The following is a 13,998-nucleotide window of genomic DNA, read 5'->3' on the forward strand; positions in this document are numbered from 1 at the left end:
CTCTTCAGTCTGAATTAATTATATCTCAAAAAAAAAAAATTAAAATGACATGAATTGTAATCCATGAGCGTTTGTTTCACATAATCAACTGTACAATCACGTGAATACAAAATTATATAGATCATTCGGTGTAAAAATGCTTCTTTTTCGTAAAATAAAATGCTCTATAATGGAATCAAAAAGGAGAATTTTCAAATGTTTTTTTTTTCATCACTTCCTTGTATTTCTTTAACTGTTTTGAATATTGTTATCACTGCCTTTTCTACGTCACAATGTCATTCTCTCTTACATGAATAAGAAGCTAATAGAAGTCATTTTCTTTGATGACTTGTGAGGTCCGACATGGAACTGCCTTTGGGTAGTTGCATTATTTATTTATTTATTTTTATTTCATAAATAAATGGGAAAAAGAAAAAGGATTTCCGTTGACAGGTAATCAAAATTCAAATTCCTTCAACATAAAAAAGATAAAATAAAATAAAATCTGGAAGCGGATCCTACCTGAGAAAGGGATGGTTGTTATTAGAAATATTTAATTTTAAGACAAAGTGAAGTGCCCCTCATTTCATATTTCGATCCCATCCCTGTGATGTGATTTGATATGATTACCTGTTTCCAACATTTTGTCGGCAACAAGTTTTCCATTTCATAATTTTATTTATTGTTTCTTTCAAATCAAACAAAAATAGATAAAAAAGCATAAATTTGATGTATCTTTCATTTTCATACATTCCATTTTCATAGGTTAGCAATTAAGATTATATGGTGCCTCTTCCACTTCTTCTTGGGATATTAGTGAAAGGGCTAAAGCCACATATCAGTTTTGCTTTTGTGCACATTATCTTTATTCTAATTAATTATTACTATATACTAATTAATTTTAAGAAAATACAAATTTAAAAAAAAAAAAAAAAAAAAAAAAGCAAGCTAGTAACCCACCACTTTTGTACATTGATAAGGCCCATTACATTAGATAGAAGAGTTCTTAAACCCAATGATTACGCCGACTGTCAATTTCATTGAACAAAAAGTGGCAAAACCCAACTAGTATCATCTACTCCACCCACAAATCATTGCTTTTAGAAAATCATTTTATTTATTTATTTCAAAAATTGTGTTTGAAAATGTAGCTTGGTGTTTTGTCTATTCAATTGTCTCCCTATCCTTTCTAACCGCTCCTCCTACTTTGCACCTTAAAAAGTTGCGGTTGAGATTTTATTTTATTTTTATATATTATTGAATTAATTAATATATTTTAATTCGAAAGGTTTAAAATAAAGTTAATAATATGAAGTTTTAAAAATTTAAATAAAAAAAAGAGTATTTTTAAGTGTTTAGAATTATATATTTCAATTCTTAAACATAGAGATTAGGGCAAAAGAAAAATATAAATTTCCGAAAAAGTTTTCTTGGAAAGAAAATTTATTCCTAGTTAAAGAAAGTTTTTCATCCGCAAATGGTGCTTTCCTGATACATTGTATTTTTATTGCCTTGATTTTGAATAAAGTTTTTTTTTTTTAAAAAAAAAAAAAAAAGAAAAAGTTTAGATTCTTCTCTGCAAATTATTTATTCCTATGAATAATTATTTGGTCCTCCACTTGCTCATATAATGGGTTGCTCATGTGGATTTCAAGTTCCTATGCCTTTTTTAAAAAATTAAATTAGTAAGAAAAATAAAATTTTGATTTTGATTTTTGTATTCATCATATATAATAGTATTATAAACTCAGTAATTTTTGAATTTGGTAATATTTAAAGAATTTTTAGATTTTAATTTAAAGGGTAAATTTTGTTATTTTTCTTATAAATATAAGCTTTTTTTTATCGTTTTTAAATTATAAATCACTTTATCTTTTAAAAATATAATTAACTTATTAATATACTCAAATTTAATATGTTTTTAAAAATAAATGATTAAATTTAAAAATAATTTAGTAACATAAATTACTTGATTTTAATGTAATAATATACGTAGATAATAAATTATGAAAGACAAAACAATATTTTTTATTTTTAATTATATTTTATTAAACAACAGAAAAATAGTAGAAAATCTATTTTTGGAAAAAAAGGTTTTTTTCTATAAAATCAAAAATTATAGCATAAAAATTAATAAAATAATAAGTGAATGTAAAAGTTTTTAGTGTTTTTCAAGTTAATAAAATTAATATATATATACATATCCTATAAATTTATGTTTTGATAATTTAACACAATAATTTATTTTTTTTAAGTTGATATTTTAATTATTAATTTTATTAAATACATCTTTTTTAAAATATATGATAAAATACAGTTATAAATAGTAATTACATAAAAATTGAAATCTCCCAATCTCTTTACTCTTAACTAAAAAAAAATCATATAATAATAATAATAATAATAATAATAATAATAATAATAATAATATTTAAAATTATTAATATTTAGTGCTAAATAATTAATTATTCACTATTTTCTTTTTACACATATATGGTAGATAAAAACAAATATTAAAATTATGAACTTACAAATGAGATATAAAATATATTTATTCGCTTTATTATTTTTAAATTTTTTTTTAAAAAAGGAGAAGAGCTCTTTTTATTATTTTATAAAAAATAAGGGAGTAAATACTAATTTTAATTAATTTTAAGATTTTAATTGAAGAAAAAGTAATGAAAATTTGATTAATAAATGAAATATTTTCCAGTAAAATTATTAATAAAAATAAAAAGTCACTTTGAGAACATTATTAATACAATTATATATAAATTTATTAATATTTTCATTATTAATACGATTATATATAAATTTATCAATATTTTTACTTTTAATTTTACATTTAAATAATTATTATTATTTTCTGCAAACAAAGTTTTAATTATATCATAAGATTTTCATTTCTAAAAAAAAAAAAAAAAAGCTTTTTATGCATGAATGAAGGATATTAATAAAATTTTAATTGAGTTTTGTTTGTTTAAGCAACTGACTGTTCCTACTTCTTAGGAATGGATGATTATTTTATTTTATGGTCGTCTCTTTGGTTATCTACACATATAATCATTATAATTAATTAAAAAAAAAAACATTTTGTAGTTCATTAGAATCAATAGATTAAATTTTGATTTTATTATTAATTAATACAATTAATATTAAAATATATTAAATTTAAATTTCAATAACTCAAAATTATGTCAGTTATTCAAATAGAGTAAAATTCTAATCACAATAAGATATTATCTATATCAAAATATTTTCCTTATCTAATAGGACTCTATATCTTATTTTATTTAGAATTTCGCATCCTATTTTATTTAGAATTTCATGTTACATCCAAACATTTTTTTATACACTATTTTATAATTTATTCATCAAATATACTAATCTAATTTTATAATTTACTCATCAAATATACTAATCTAAGTATTAAAGAGGTTGCCAAAGTAACACACTTAGTGTTTTTCTTTTATCTTGCATATTCATACCCGAAGAGTTATGATGTGAACAGTACCATTGGCGTCGTTTGTAAGAAATGAAAATTTTTCTCACAGAAATAAAAACTATGTGATTGTTTGCCTCAGTTATTTCCTTAGACAGCTCATGATCTCCTCACTACTAATCACGACAATGGATTGATAAGCAACAAAGGAACCTTACAAGTATAGAAGAGTGTACTAGATATGAATCTTTGACGTGAGAACAACTTTGGAGAAATTGAGAACGTTAACGAAATTCTAGAAAAAACGAGAAGGAGATGGCATCCCACAAGGAACCATGGTGTCCGTGTTAAGAAGAATTAATAAGGATGATACATGAGAGAGGACGGCTGTAATACCCGGCTAAGTTCTGGTGTCGAAATTCCAATCTTCTGACGTAATCTCTGTTGGAGACCGAAATCTCGAAGCTAGAATCTCTCTAGAAGGGTAAAATAAGGTTTTCATAAAATGAATTTGAAAAATTTTAAGATTTTGAGTTTAAAAAAAAAAAAAAAGAAAAGAGTTTTGAAGGAAAACCCCAATACAAGGGAGAAATAAGTCAGTCAGATCAATCGCCCTTTAAGCGTTATGAGCACCTTCATCATCAACTGATACCATGGCAGCATAGTACTAGGTCTTATCAACGTTAAGCCACCAATACATGGGGAAAATAAGTTAATCAAACTAATTGCCCCTTAAGCATTATGAGCGTCCTCGTCAGTAACTAATACCATGGCAGCATGATACCATGGTAGCATAGTACCATAGCAGCATGGTATCAGATCTCATTAATATCAAGCGGCTAATACAGTGGAAAAATAAGTAAGCCAACCAATAGGCCCTTAGGTGCTATGAGCGCACTTATCAACAACTGATACCATGACAGCTTGCTCCCATGGTAGTAGTATAATACCATGGCAGTAGTATAGTACCATGGCAGCATTATATAAGATCTTATCAACAGCGAGTCGCCAATGCAGTGGGAAAATAGGTCAACTAGCACCGGCGTGCAACCACGCTAAAGCCAAAAATTGGAAGCCAAAAATTGAAGGCTGAAAATCAAAAGCCGAAAATTGAAAATTGGAGGCCAAAAATTGAAAACCTAAGCCAAAGGCCGAAAACCGTAGCTAAAAGTCGAAAACTGAAAATTGAAGGCAAAGAAGTATAGCCAGAGGCCAAAAACTGTCGCCGGAGACTGAAAACCATCGTTAGAAGCTGAAAACCGTAGCCGGAGGCCAAAAACCAAAAACTTTCAAATAGCACAAAACTCCAAAAATTGAAAACACCCAAGAAAAAAAATTATAAGTAAAACTCAGAAATAAATTTAAGAAAAGTATATTGAGCAAAAGAGTATAAAGAATAAGCTACAAAATCAGGCGACTGAAGAAAAAGAAGAAGAAAGTAGTTTCCTGAGCCTAAAGATTCATGAACAAATAGAGGGACTAATGATACTGACACAGAAACTATTAAAGATCCAAAAGTCTGAATAAATCTCTTTACAACCTATTCCAAACTAAACCGTAAATATTAAAGAAACAAAGCAGCATCAATTTGTTGTTTCGTCACTTTTCATTCCGTTTGATTTTAAGCTCTCACAAGTGGTGAAAACAAATTCAACATTGTTGGTCGATTTAGTATTGAATCGGTTCTTGATTTAGTATTGAACTGGTTCTTAATTTAGTTTTAGATTAGGTTTTTTAAATTTTAGACCATCTATGTTTTTGCCCTAAGTCTGATTGAATTGAAGTTGAAGTTATTTGATTAGAGTTCTCTTGAAATTAACTTGTATCTCTACCTATTAGCCTTTGTTAAAGGCTAACCTTTCATTAGTTGAAAAAATAAAAATATATATATTTTTAAAATTCTTCATTTATGTAATAATTTTCCCCCTACTTTTTTTCCGTCACGTCTTTTTCTTTGTTTCCTTTTCTTCGCTCTCCTTCACTTGCCCATCCTCTGTTAGTATTTTCCTTTTTCTTCTTTTCCTTTGTACAAAAGAGGTATAAAAATTGAGTATCAGTGGAAGGAAGTTTGAGAATTCAACTTATTCTCCATTTTAAGTATGAATAAATACTAATCAAGTTATTCCTGATTGCCGTTTGTTTTTTTTTTTTTTCATTTATTACATATTATATTCTATTCTATTCTATTCGTCTCATAAATATAAATTTATTTTTTTTTTAATTTATTACAATTTTATAAATATTTTTTAAACATTAATTTATTTGTTATATTTTTAATATATCTCTCTTTAATATATATTAAAAATTAAATTTTATTAATTTCAATAAATGGAACAATTCAATAAAATATTATTTATTATTTTAATTATATTATAATTTTTATCTAATAAATCTATAAGGAGTAATATATTAAAATATGGTCAATTTCAAGAATTACTTCAAAGATCAAAATGTACCTTGAAAATTTTGCTTGTTAATCAAGTATATATAGATAATTATAATTTAATTATTTATATATTAATTTAATATTGGCTCATGGAAAAGTCACAAAGGCAAAGCTTATTTCTTAGAAAAATAAATTTTATTATCATCTCTAAGCAACTGTGGTAATTTTTTTTTTCTACAGATAACAAACTGATGATGAGACTAATACAAGAAAACACATATCATCTTCTTCTTTGATGACACAACAAATATCACTTAATAATTAATAATAATAATAATAAACACTCCCTAATATTTTTTCCTCTCTCTCCCCTAAAATTAAAATAATATTAATAATAATTTATAATTAAGCAGTAGCAATTGGACCCAAATTGACATTATTTTCCACAGCCTTCATGGCTTCAAATCTTGGCTCCTTCGCCTGAAATTTCAACCCAACATAGAGCTTCATGTAGTCTTCAAACACAAATTTCGGGTAGACTTGCTTCTTCTCTTCTGCTTCTTTCTCCACCAAAGCTGGAGCAGGGTAGATCACTGCATCACTTCCAGGGTTATAGAATGAAGCTAATGACATCCTGGTACCGTCTGTCTGAGCGACAACTCTGTGCTCGACACTCTTGTACTTGCCATTCGTAATCACCTGTATGTTTTTATTTTCGTATTAGAAATAATTCTTAAGTTAATTAGATGAAAATAAATAATGGGTATTTAATTCATTACCTCAAGCTGGTCTCCAAGGTTAACAACAATGGAGTGGCGCATAGGAGGCACATCAATCCATTGCCCATCTTTCAGGAGCTGAAGGCCACTGACCCTGTCATCTTGAAATAGCAAGATGATGCCACCAGCGTCTGTGTGGGCTCTGAGTCCCTTGATCAGGTCTGGCTTGGGACATGGTGGGTAGTTGCTAACCTTGGTGCCAAAGGTTGGACCCCTGGACCCATAGAACGCCTTCTTCAGGTAACCTTTCTCGAGCCCAAGATTCTCACACAACAGGTCCAAAAGATCCTCCGCCAGTTTCTCCAGCTTTGCTGCAAATTCCTTCATCACAGCCCTGCATCATGTCAACAAAAAAAATTGTTTTTTATTTTTTTTCAGAAATCGAGGATCGTGGATGACCCATTTCTCAATTAACTGCACATGAAGATTTTTTTTTTTTTTTTTTTTAACCTGTGTTCATCGTCGAGATCAGGAAGCTGAGCAAGATTTGAGTCAGGGAGGTGACGGATGAAGAAGGTGCTCTCCCAGTCCATATCTTTGATCTCAGTTTGGACGGCGTCGAGGCCTTTGTTGGCCACCATTTCTTTGAATCTTTGCTCCATGCATTTTCTGTAGTGACCCTTTGTCATACTCTCAACTCTGTCCAAGAACTCTGGCTCTATTCCATGGTTCAGCAACTAAAAAAACAAAAAGAAACCCAGAAATTAATTTTACTCCATTAATAAAAGAAACCCAGAAATGATGACGAAAATTTTTAAAGATTCATATAGAGATACCTCAAAGAATCCCCAATTTTCACAGGCATCTTTGATCTTAGCCATGGTGGCAGCTCTCTCCTCACCATTAAGCTTCTCAAGGTTGATGACTGGGAACTCCATCTCTCTCTCTCTCTCTCTCTCTCTAGTCTTCTCTCTGAAAGCTCTGATTCTTGTGTTACTAATCTCTCTCTCTCTCAGTGGAAGAGGATTTGCCTTGTGTTTGTTGAGACAAAGATCAAACTAGGGAATGGTATTTATAGGCGCTCTCACCATAATCAGGACACAAATAGTTGTGATTCGGGGAATGGGTTTGTGGGTCCTTTATATATTAGAAAGTAAAAAATTCATTTTTCTATTAAAAAAAATATTTCATTTACTAAATTTACCTTTATAAGTCGGTTGGTTATCTATGTTATTTTTTGAACTAAAAAAAAAAAAAAAAGGACCCATTAACTTGAGCTTCGAGGAAACCCATTACTAAGGTCGCTTTGCCTTGTCCAGGAGCCATCACTCTACTTGTTGCCAAATTGGACCCACTTTGGTGGCTCATTCTTTTCTTCTCATTTTCGAAATTTTTTTCCTTTTTTTAAAAAAAAAAATCTGCCACCTTTCTGCACCACTTTTTTTTTTAATTGGGTGTTTCTAGATTTTTTTTTTCTAAAAAAATTATGAGAGTGCATTTAAAACGTAAAGTGATATCTAGGAAACTGCCTATCACCGTACGAATTTTTTTCCATAAAAAAAACGAAAAATCTCAGCCGTTGAAGGAATCTAATAAAAATTGAGCATTGATGTCCAATCCCTAGGTTGCCTATCACCATATGCAATTATGACCTGTTTAATTGGATAGAAGATACACTTGTCATATTCTGATTGGACCTCCTCTCTGCTTTGTCATAATTTTTTTATAATTTCATACCTTTTTGCCATTCAAAAAATTGTAATATATAAATAACTCTACATTTTCGCATCTTTTAAAATTCTTTAGTAATTTTCTCTTTAATTTGAAGACAATAATAAATTTAGAAAATAATATTATAATTTATATATGAAAATAGTAAAATTACTTTTAATGTCCTTTTAAAAATTATTTATATATGATAAAATTATAAATATTTTCTTTACTCTTTTCTCCCTTTATAGAAAAAAAATACTTTTATTTTTATTTATCAAAATGATAATAAATAATAAAAAAATATTTATCGCTTTGTATTATTTATTTTCCTTTAAGAATTGAAATTTGGAGTTTTAGGTTAATGTTTGCTGATTATATTTTAAGGAAATCTATAAAAATTGATTTGAGATTTGACATATAAACGACTACGTTTTGATTGTTTATTAATTTAAATATCATATAATATATTTATTTAATAAATATAGTCCAACTCATTATTTACTGTTAAGTAATGTTAGCAAACAATGATATGCTGAGTATAATATTAATATATTTTTTATAAAAAAATAAAATATCAGTTTTATTAAAAAAATATTTAAACTATTTAACCTTTGATTTAATTTTTTATTTTAAATATTATGTAAAAATTATTATAATGAGAAAAATAAAAAAAATATTTATATTATTCTTTTCATTTTATAATATTATATAACAATTATTGATAATAGGAGAAATAAAAAAAGTAAATATTTATTATATTTTTTTTCTTTCATAATTTTTATTGTTTTTTATTTTTGTATTATATTAATATATAAATTAATTATTATAAATCTATTTAATTTTATTTTTAAATATTGTTTAATATTTAATAAAATTTTAATATTTTTAAAATAAATACAATTCAAAAATTAATAATTATATTTTTTTAATATATCTAAAAATAAAATAAATAAAAATTACAGAATAGTACATAACTTTGCAATATGAAAATAAAATTATTAATTTTAATTTGGGTAGAAACCCAAGAAAGAGTAGATAAGTTTGGTCGACAGTGTGGGGGACTACAAAGAAACAATGAGGTGTGAATGCCAGTATTTTTATTTTAATATATGATTTTTTTTTTAATTTTTCTGTCTTAATTACAAGACAAAAGGGAAAAATATTTATATAAAATAATAAAAAGAAATTTGCAAGAAAGGCACCAGAGTCGCTAGGTGTGAGCATTTGATTGGTTTGATTTAAAATTGAATTGAACGGAATAAATTGAAAATCAAAATTTTAGTATTTATGAAAAACGAATCGAATTGATTTTGATTAGAAATTAAATCAAACCGAATCAATCTGATTCGGTTCGATTCGGTTCGATTCGGTTCGGTTTGATCGATTTCGATTTTTAATAATTTTTTATTTTTTACACTTTATTTTTAATATTTTAAAATTTAATTAAAATATTTTAATCTTAATATGATTTAATTTCTCTATATTATTAAAAAAATATATTATTATCACTAATCGGTTCGGTTTAATTTTTTCGATTTTTTTTTTATCAAAATCGAACTGAACCAAAATAATTGAAATTTCTAAAATTAAAAACTGAACCAAACCAAAATATATAAAAAACCGAACCAAAATTTTAAATCAATTCGATTCAATCAATTTTTTCGATTTAAATCGAATAATGCGCACCCTAATACTGAAACCGTTTTAGGATACTAGACCTGCTTTTTTCCTTTTAAAAAGAAAATCAAACTGCTGCCATTTGCTATGAGCATTAAATACTCCATCATTACGTTTAGAACACATGGATATCACTCTCTTCTTCTCCACACCCTTTTTTTTTAAAAAAAAAAAAACAAATAAAATTGATTAATATGGAAACTCAAATTTTCAGAAAAAAAATTTAACTATTGTATTAATAAAACAATTGGGTATATGAGAATTATGCTTATATCTTACGATAATCAAGGAATTTTTTTTATATTTTCAATGTATTATTTAATTTATATATAAATGAACAATTAATATTAAATGGCAAATGATTTGTAAAATAAAAAAGTAGCCAAAAATTGAGACATGGGCAAATTGGCTTTTTCAGAAGAAAGCAATGCCCATCACATGATTACTTGTATTTGATTATTACCTTCATGCCTACCTCTTTCTCTTTTCTTTTTTCTTTTTTTCTTTTTTAATTTTTTTTTATTTATTAACTCCACTTGAACACATCTTGCTTTCTTAGATTCATCTTCTGCACTCAATCTAAGCACTAGCTTCTTCATATTTTTTATTTCCTTCCTTATCATTTCATTACTAAAAGATAAGGGATAAAATAAATTATATCGTAATTTAATAATTTTAATATCTTATTTTTTTTAAATTTAATTAAAATTTATCGTAATTTTTTTTTTTATATATTCTTTAATAAAAATATTTTTAAATTTAGGTGATTAATTTTAAGTTATTTTAATGATGATGATAAATTTATTATATTTTATAGTTTTTTGATTTGACAATCAAAATAATTAAAGGACACATGCTTATCATGATGATTGAACCTAACCTGGTTAAACCTATGATTTGGTGCATTAATTTTCAATATTCAACATTTTTTATTATTTTAATATATTTTGCAACAACTTTTGAAATTTCCTTAAAACGATCCTTCCGAAAAATCCGTTTTAAGTAAACGTTCAAACAGAATCTTATTGAATAGATGTAGATTTTGAAATTGGATTAGAATTTTTTTTTTTAAATTCAAAAATTAAAATTTATTAATAATTCATAGTTTTGTTTAAATTAGGAAAAATTTTCTAATTTTGTCAGTTTTGTTATTTATATTTATATTTTACAATAGATAGTTAATTATAATGGATAAATTATTTTTTTAAAAAATATTTAATTTCATCAAATTATATGTTTTCTGTTAAATTCGAAAAACAGTACAGTTTGAATTTGATGCATGGTGTTGTCCTGGTTTGGAATTTATGCTAAAAATACATGATTAAGGAAAAAAAAAAGGAACTCAATTCCAAACGTGATTTCAATTTTCAATATTCTTCAAAAAAATTTCTATGGGATTGAATTTCAATTCCGTGCATCACTTTCTACTTTTGAAATTAAAGTTCTCCATGTGTTTGGTGATTTATTTTGCTTTAATATCTCTTTTACTTTATCAGTGCTTATATACCAACCTTTATTACTTCATTTGTCAAATTAATTATTTTTTAGTGACTTCCATCGATATATTAAAAAATAAAATATTTTTAATAAATATTTATTTTATTTATAATAAAATAAATTTTTAATTTTTTTTAAAATATCAAATATATTTAATAGTAATTACGCCAAGAATTCATTCATTGAAGCTCTCACGTATGGCAATGTTTATCTATTAGAAAAATAAATTATAAGAAAATGGTAATTTTCCATTTCATTTTATTTTACGTGGTCCTTTGGAATTTGCATCTTGACTCGCTGGTTATCTCTACAATTAGATCTCTTATTTGCCTTAATCTCAATGGTCACGTAATTCTTACATAATTGCTAGTTCAATGGGCATTTTTAAAACGTTAAAAAAATAAATAAAATAGAAAATCATATAATATAATGTTTTAATTTATTTCTGTAATATTAAAAAAAATAGGAATAAATTTAAACACGATGAAAACATTGGACGATGATTTGGCATTGAACGGCAAATATGAAGTGGACAATTGAATAAGATTGCTCTCTACATGTTATTTTAATGGCCGCTAGCGATTATTTAGAACTATTTATTCTGGCTGATGACGAAGGGAAGATTCTTCAAAGGAGAAAAACATGTCAAACTTTCAAGAGTATAAATAGCCAGAACGAGGAAAAATAAAAAAAATTAATAATAATATAAAAAATATAAATTATGTTGATTTTCATACAATAGTTTTTTAAAATAACAGATTATGCGAAGAGGAAGGATTGAAATGTAATAATTTTTAAAGTTGAGGGATAAATATATAATTTCCCAATTTTTACATGTGGCTTTAATTGGTTTGACCAGAGAAAATCTTAGGGCTCATGCCTAGAAACTTCGTGAGTCACATTCTAGAAATTTTTTTTTAAGTGAAAAAAAAAGAAAGAATTTATAGAAATATAAATTATTGCATATAGGATAGTGAAGTGTCAAATGGAATTTTACTTTGACCACAAAGACTTAAAATGGGATCCACATGAAATTGGGAATTAATGTGATATAAATCATGGGGACAAATTAGCATTCAAGATTGGGGACCAAAGTAAAATGAAGGAAACTTGAGAAAACACATGAAATTCGTGACAACCAATCATTTAGTTTTTGTCCTTTTCAAGATCCTACTGCATAGGTAAGAAATTTGTTTGGAATAATTCAAAAAAAAAATTAAATTTTCAGAAAGTTTTTCAAAAGTGTTAAAATTTATTTATTTAATTGATATTTTTTAAAATTTTTAAGAAAGTCAAACTTATTTTTGCTTTTATTATAGAATAAGTAGCTTTTTTTTATTAATGAAATAATTATTTTATTTTTTATTAAAAATAAATAAAAAAATTTTAAAATTTAATTTTACTCTCAATAAATGTTTTACTGTTATTAATAAATTAATCTTTATATTTTTAAAAAATTATTATTCGATCAATAAAATAGTTCGGGAATTTGAAAACTAGTCCAACTTTAATACTTATGCTTGGTTACATATAGCTTCACTTTGGACTCTAAATATGAAAAGAATCTTTCTTACTTTCTTTCTCTCTCTTTTTTTTTTGTTTTTTTGTTTTTTTTTTTTTTTTTGTTTTTTTTTGTCAGCAGTTTCTTGTTTTCCATATGAATTTTGAAGAATATTGTGTCACTATTAATTAATTCTTGATTGGAGGCTAGGAGACTTTTTTTTTTTTCCCTTTTTACAACTAACTTATAAATATTAAAATTTTTCATTAATTTTTAATTTAATGTAAAACTTTAAAAGCTAATAAATTATTTAAATTATAAATTTTATTACAATTATATCTAATTGAAAAAACGTATATATTATTGACATAATAAGATTACATAATTTATTTTTATTATACTTATATGATATATAAATAAAAACTATTAATATAAAAAAATTATTCTTTTATATATTAATTTAAATTTTTAAAAATTGATATAATTCAATTTAAAATCTCTTAATTTATTTTTCAATCATTTTCTTAATTTATTTTTCAATCATTTTCATTTCATTTAATACAAGATCACAACTTTTAAATACCTTAATAATTTCTTACTTTTTAAATATTTTATTAATTACTCATTGCTGTAAATTTTATTATATTTATTATAAAAAATTATTTCAATATTATCATAAATAAAAATTATAGTTTATCTATAATTACACAGTTGATATTGCAAATTTCAAATTTTTCAGTACTACTCAATAGTATAAGTCAGCATTTGAAAATACAATCACACATAATGTATCAAGAGCATATATAATTAAAATTTAAAGAAATTAAGATACCTAAAATCAAAAAATAAAAAAACATTTTGTTGTGATCTCTTACGCTAAATTAGACAGATGAAATATTATAATGAGATTTTAAGAATAGAGAAAATTATTTTTTAGTCCCTGAGGTTTAACGTAATTAACACTTCTGTCCCTCTATTTTGGCGATCCAACACTTAAGTCCCTCACTTTCTCTTTCGTCTAAATTCGTAGTCTTTCCGTCCAAAATAGCCGTTTCGGACACATGAATTGATAAAATTAACCCTC

At 25.4% G+C, this 13,998-nt stretch overlaps 1 protein-coding gene across 1 annotated transcript; it reads right to left on the minus strand.

Annotated features, from left to right (window-relative positions):
- Window positions 1–5,983: 5,983 nt before the first annotated feature.
- On the minus strand, window positions 5,984–7,584 carry LOC110627264 (1-aminocyclopropane-1-carboxylate oxidase). The gene is made up of 4 exons (XM_021773512.2): window positions 7,363–7,584; window positions 7,037–7,263; window positions 6,587–6,920; window positions 5,984–6,506 (listed from the first exon to the last, which is right to left on the minus strand). The coding sequence occupies exons 1-4, from the start codon at window positions 7,462–7,464 to the stop codon at window positions 6,213–6,215; spliced, it is 957 nt and encodes a 318-aa protein (XP_021629204.1). The 5' UTR covers window positions 7,465–7,584; the 3' UTR covers window positions 5,984–6,212.
- Between the last annotated feature and the right edge of the window lie 6,414 nt (window positions 7,585–13,998).

This window comes from Manihot esculenta, chromosome 12, assembly GCF_001659605.2.
Source record: "Manihot esculenta cultivar AM560-2 chromosome 12, M.esculenta_v8, whole genome shotgun sequence".
Lineage (NCBI taxonomy): Eukaryota > Viridiplantae > Streptophyta > Magnoliopsida > Malpighiales > Euphorbiaceae > Manihot > Manihot esculenta.

Bases quoted from the DNA above. Each gene is read 5' to 3' on its own strand.
- LOC110627264 (XM_021773512.2), bottom strand. From the start codon at position 7,464: ATGGAGTTCCCAGTCATCAACCTTGAGAAGCTTAATGGTGAGGAGAGA. The intron at 7,264-7,362 runs GTATCTCTATAT...TTGTTTTTTTAG, and splicing joins AAAATTGGGGATTCTTTGAG to TTGCTGAACCATGGAATAGA. The intron at 6,921-7,036 runs GTTAAAAAAAAA...GACATGATGCAG, and splicing joins GATCTCGACGATGAACACAG to GGCTGTGATGAAGGAATTTG.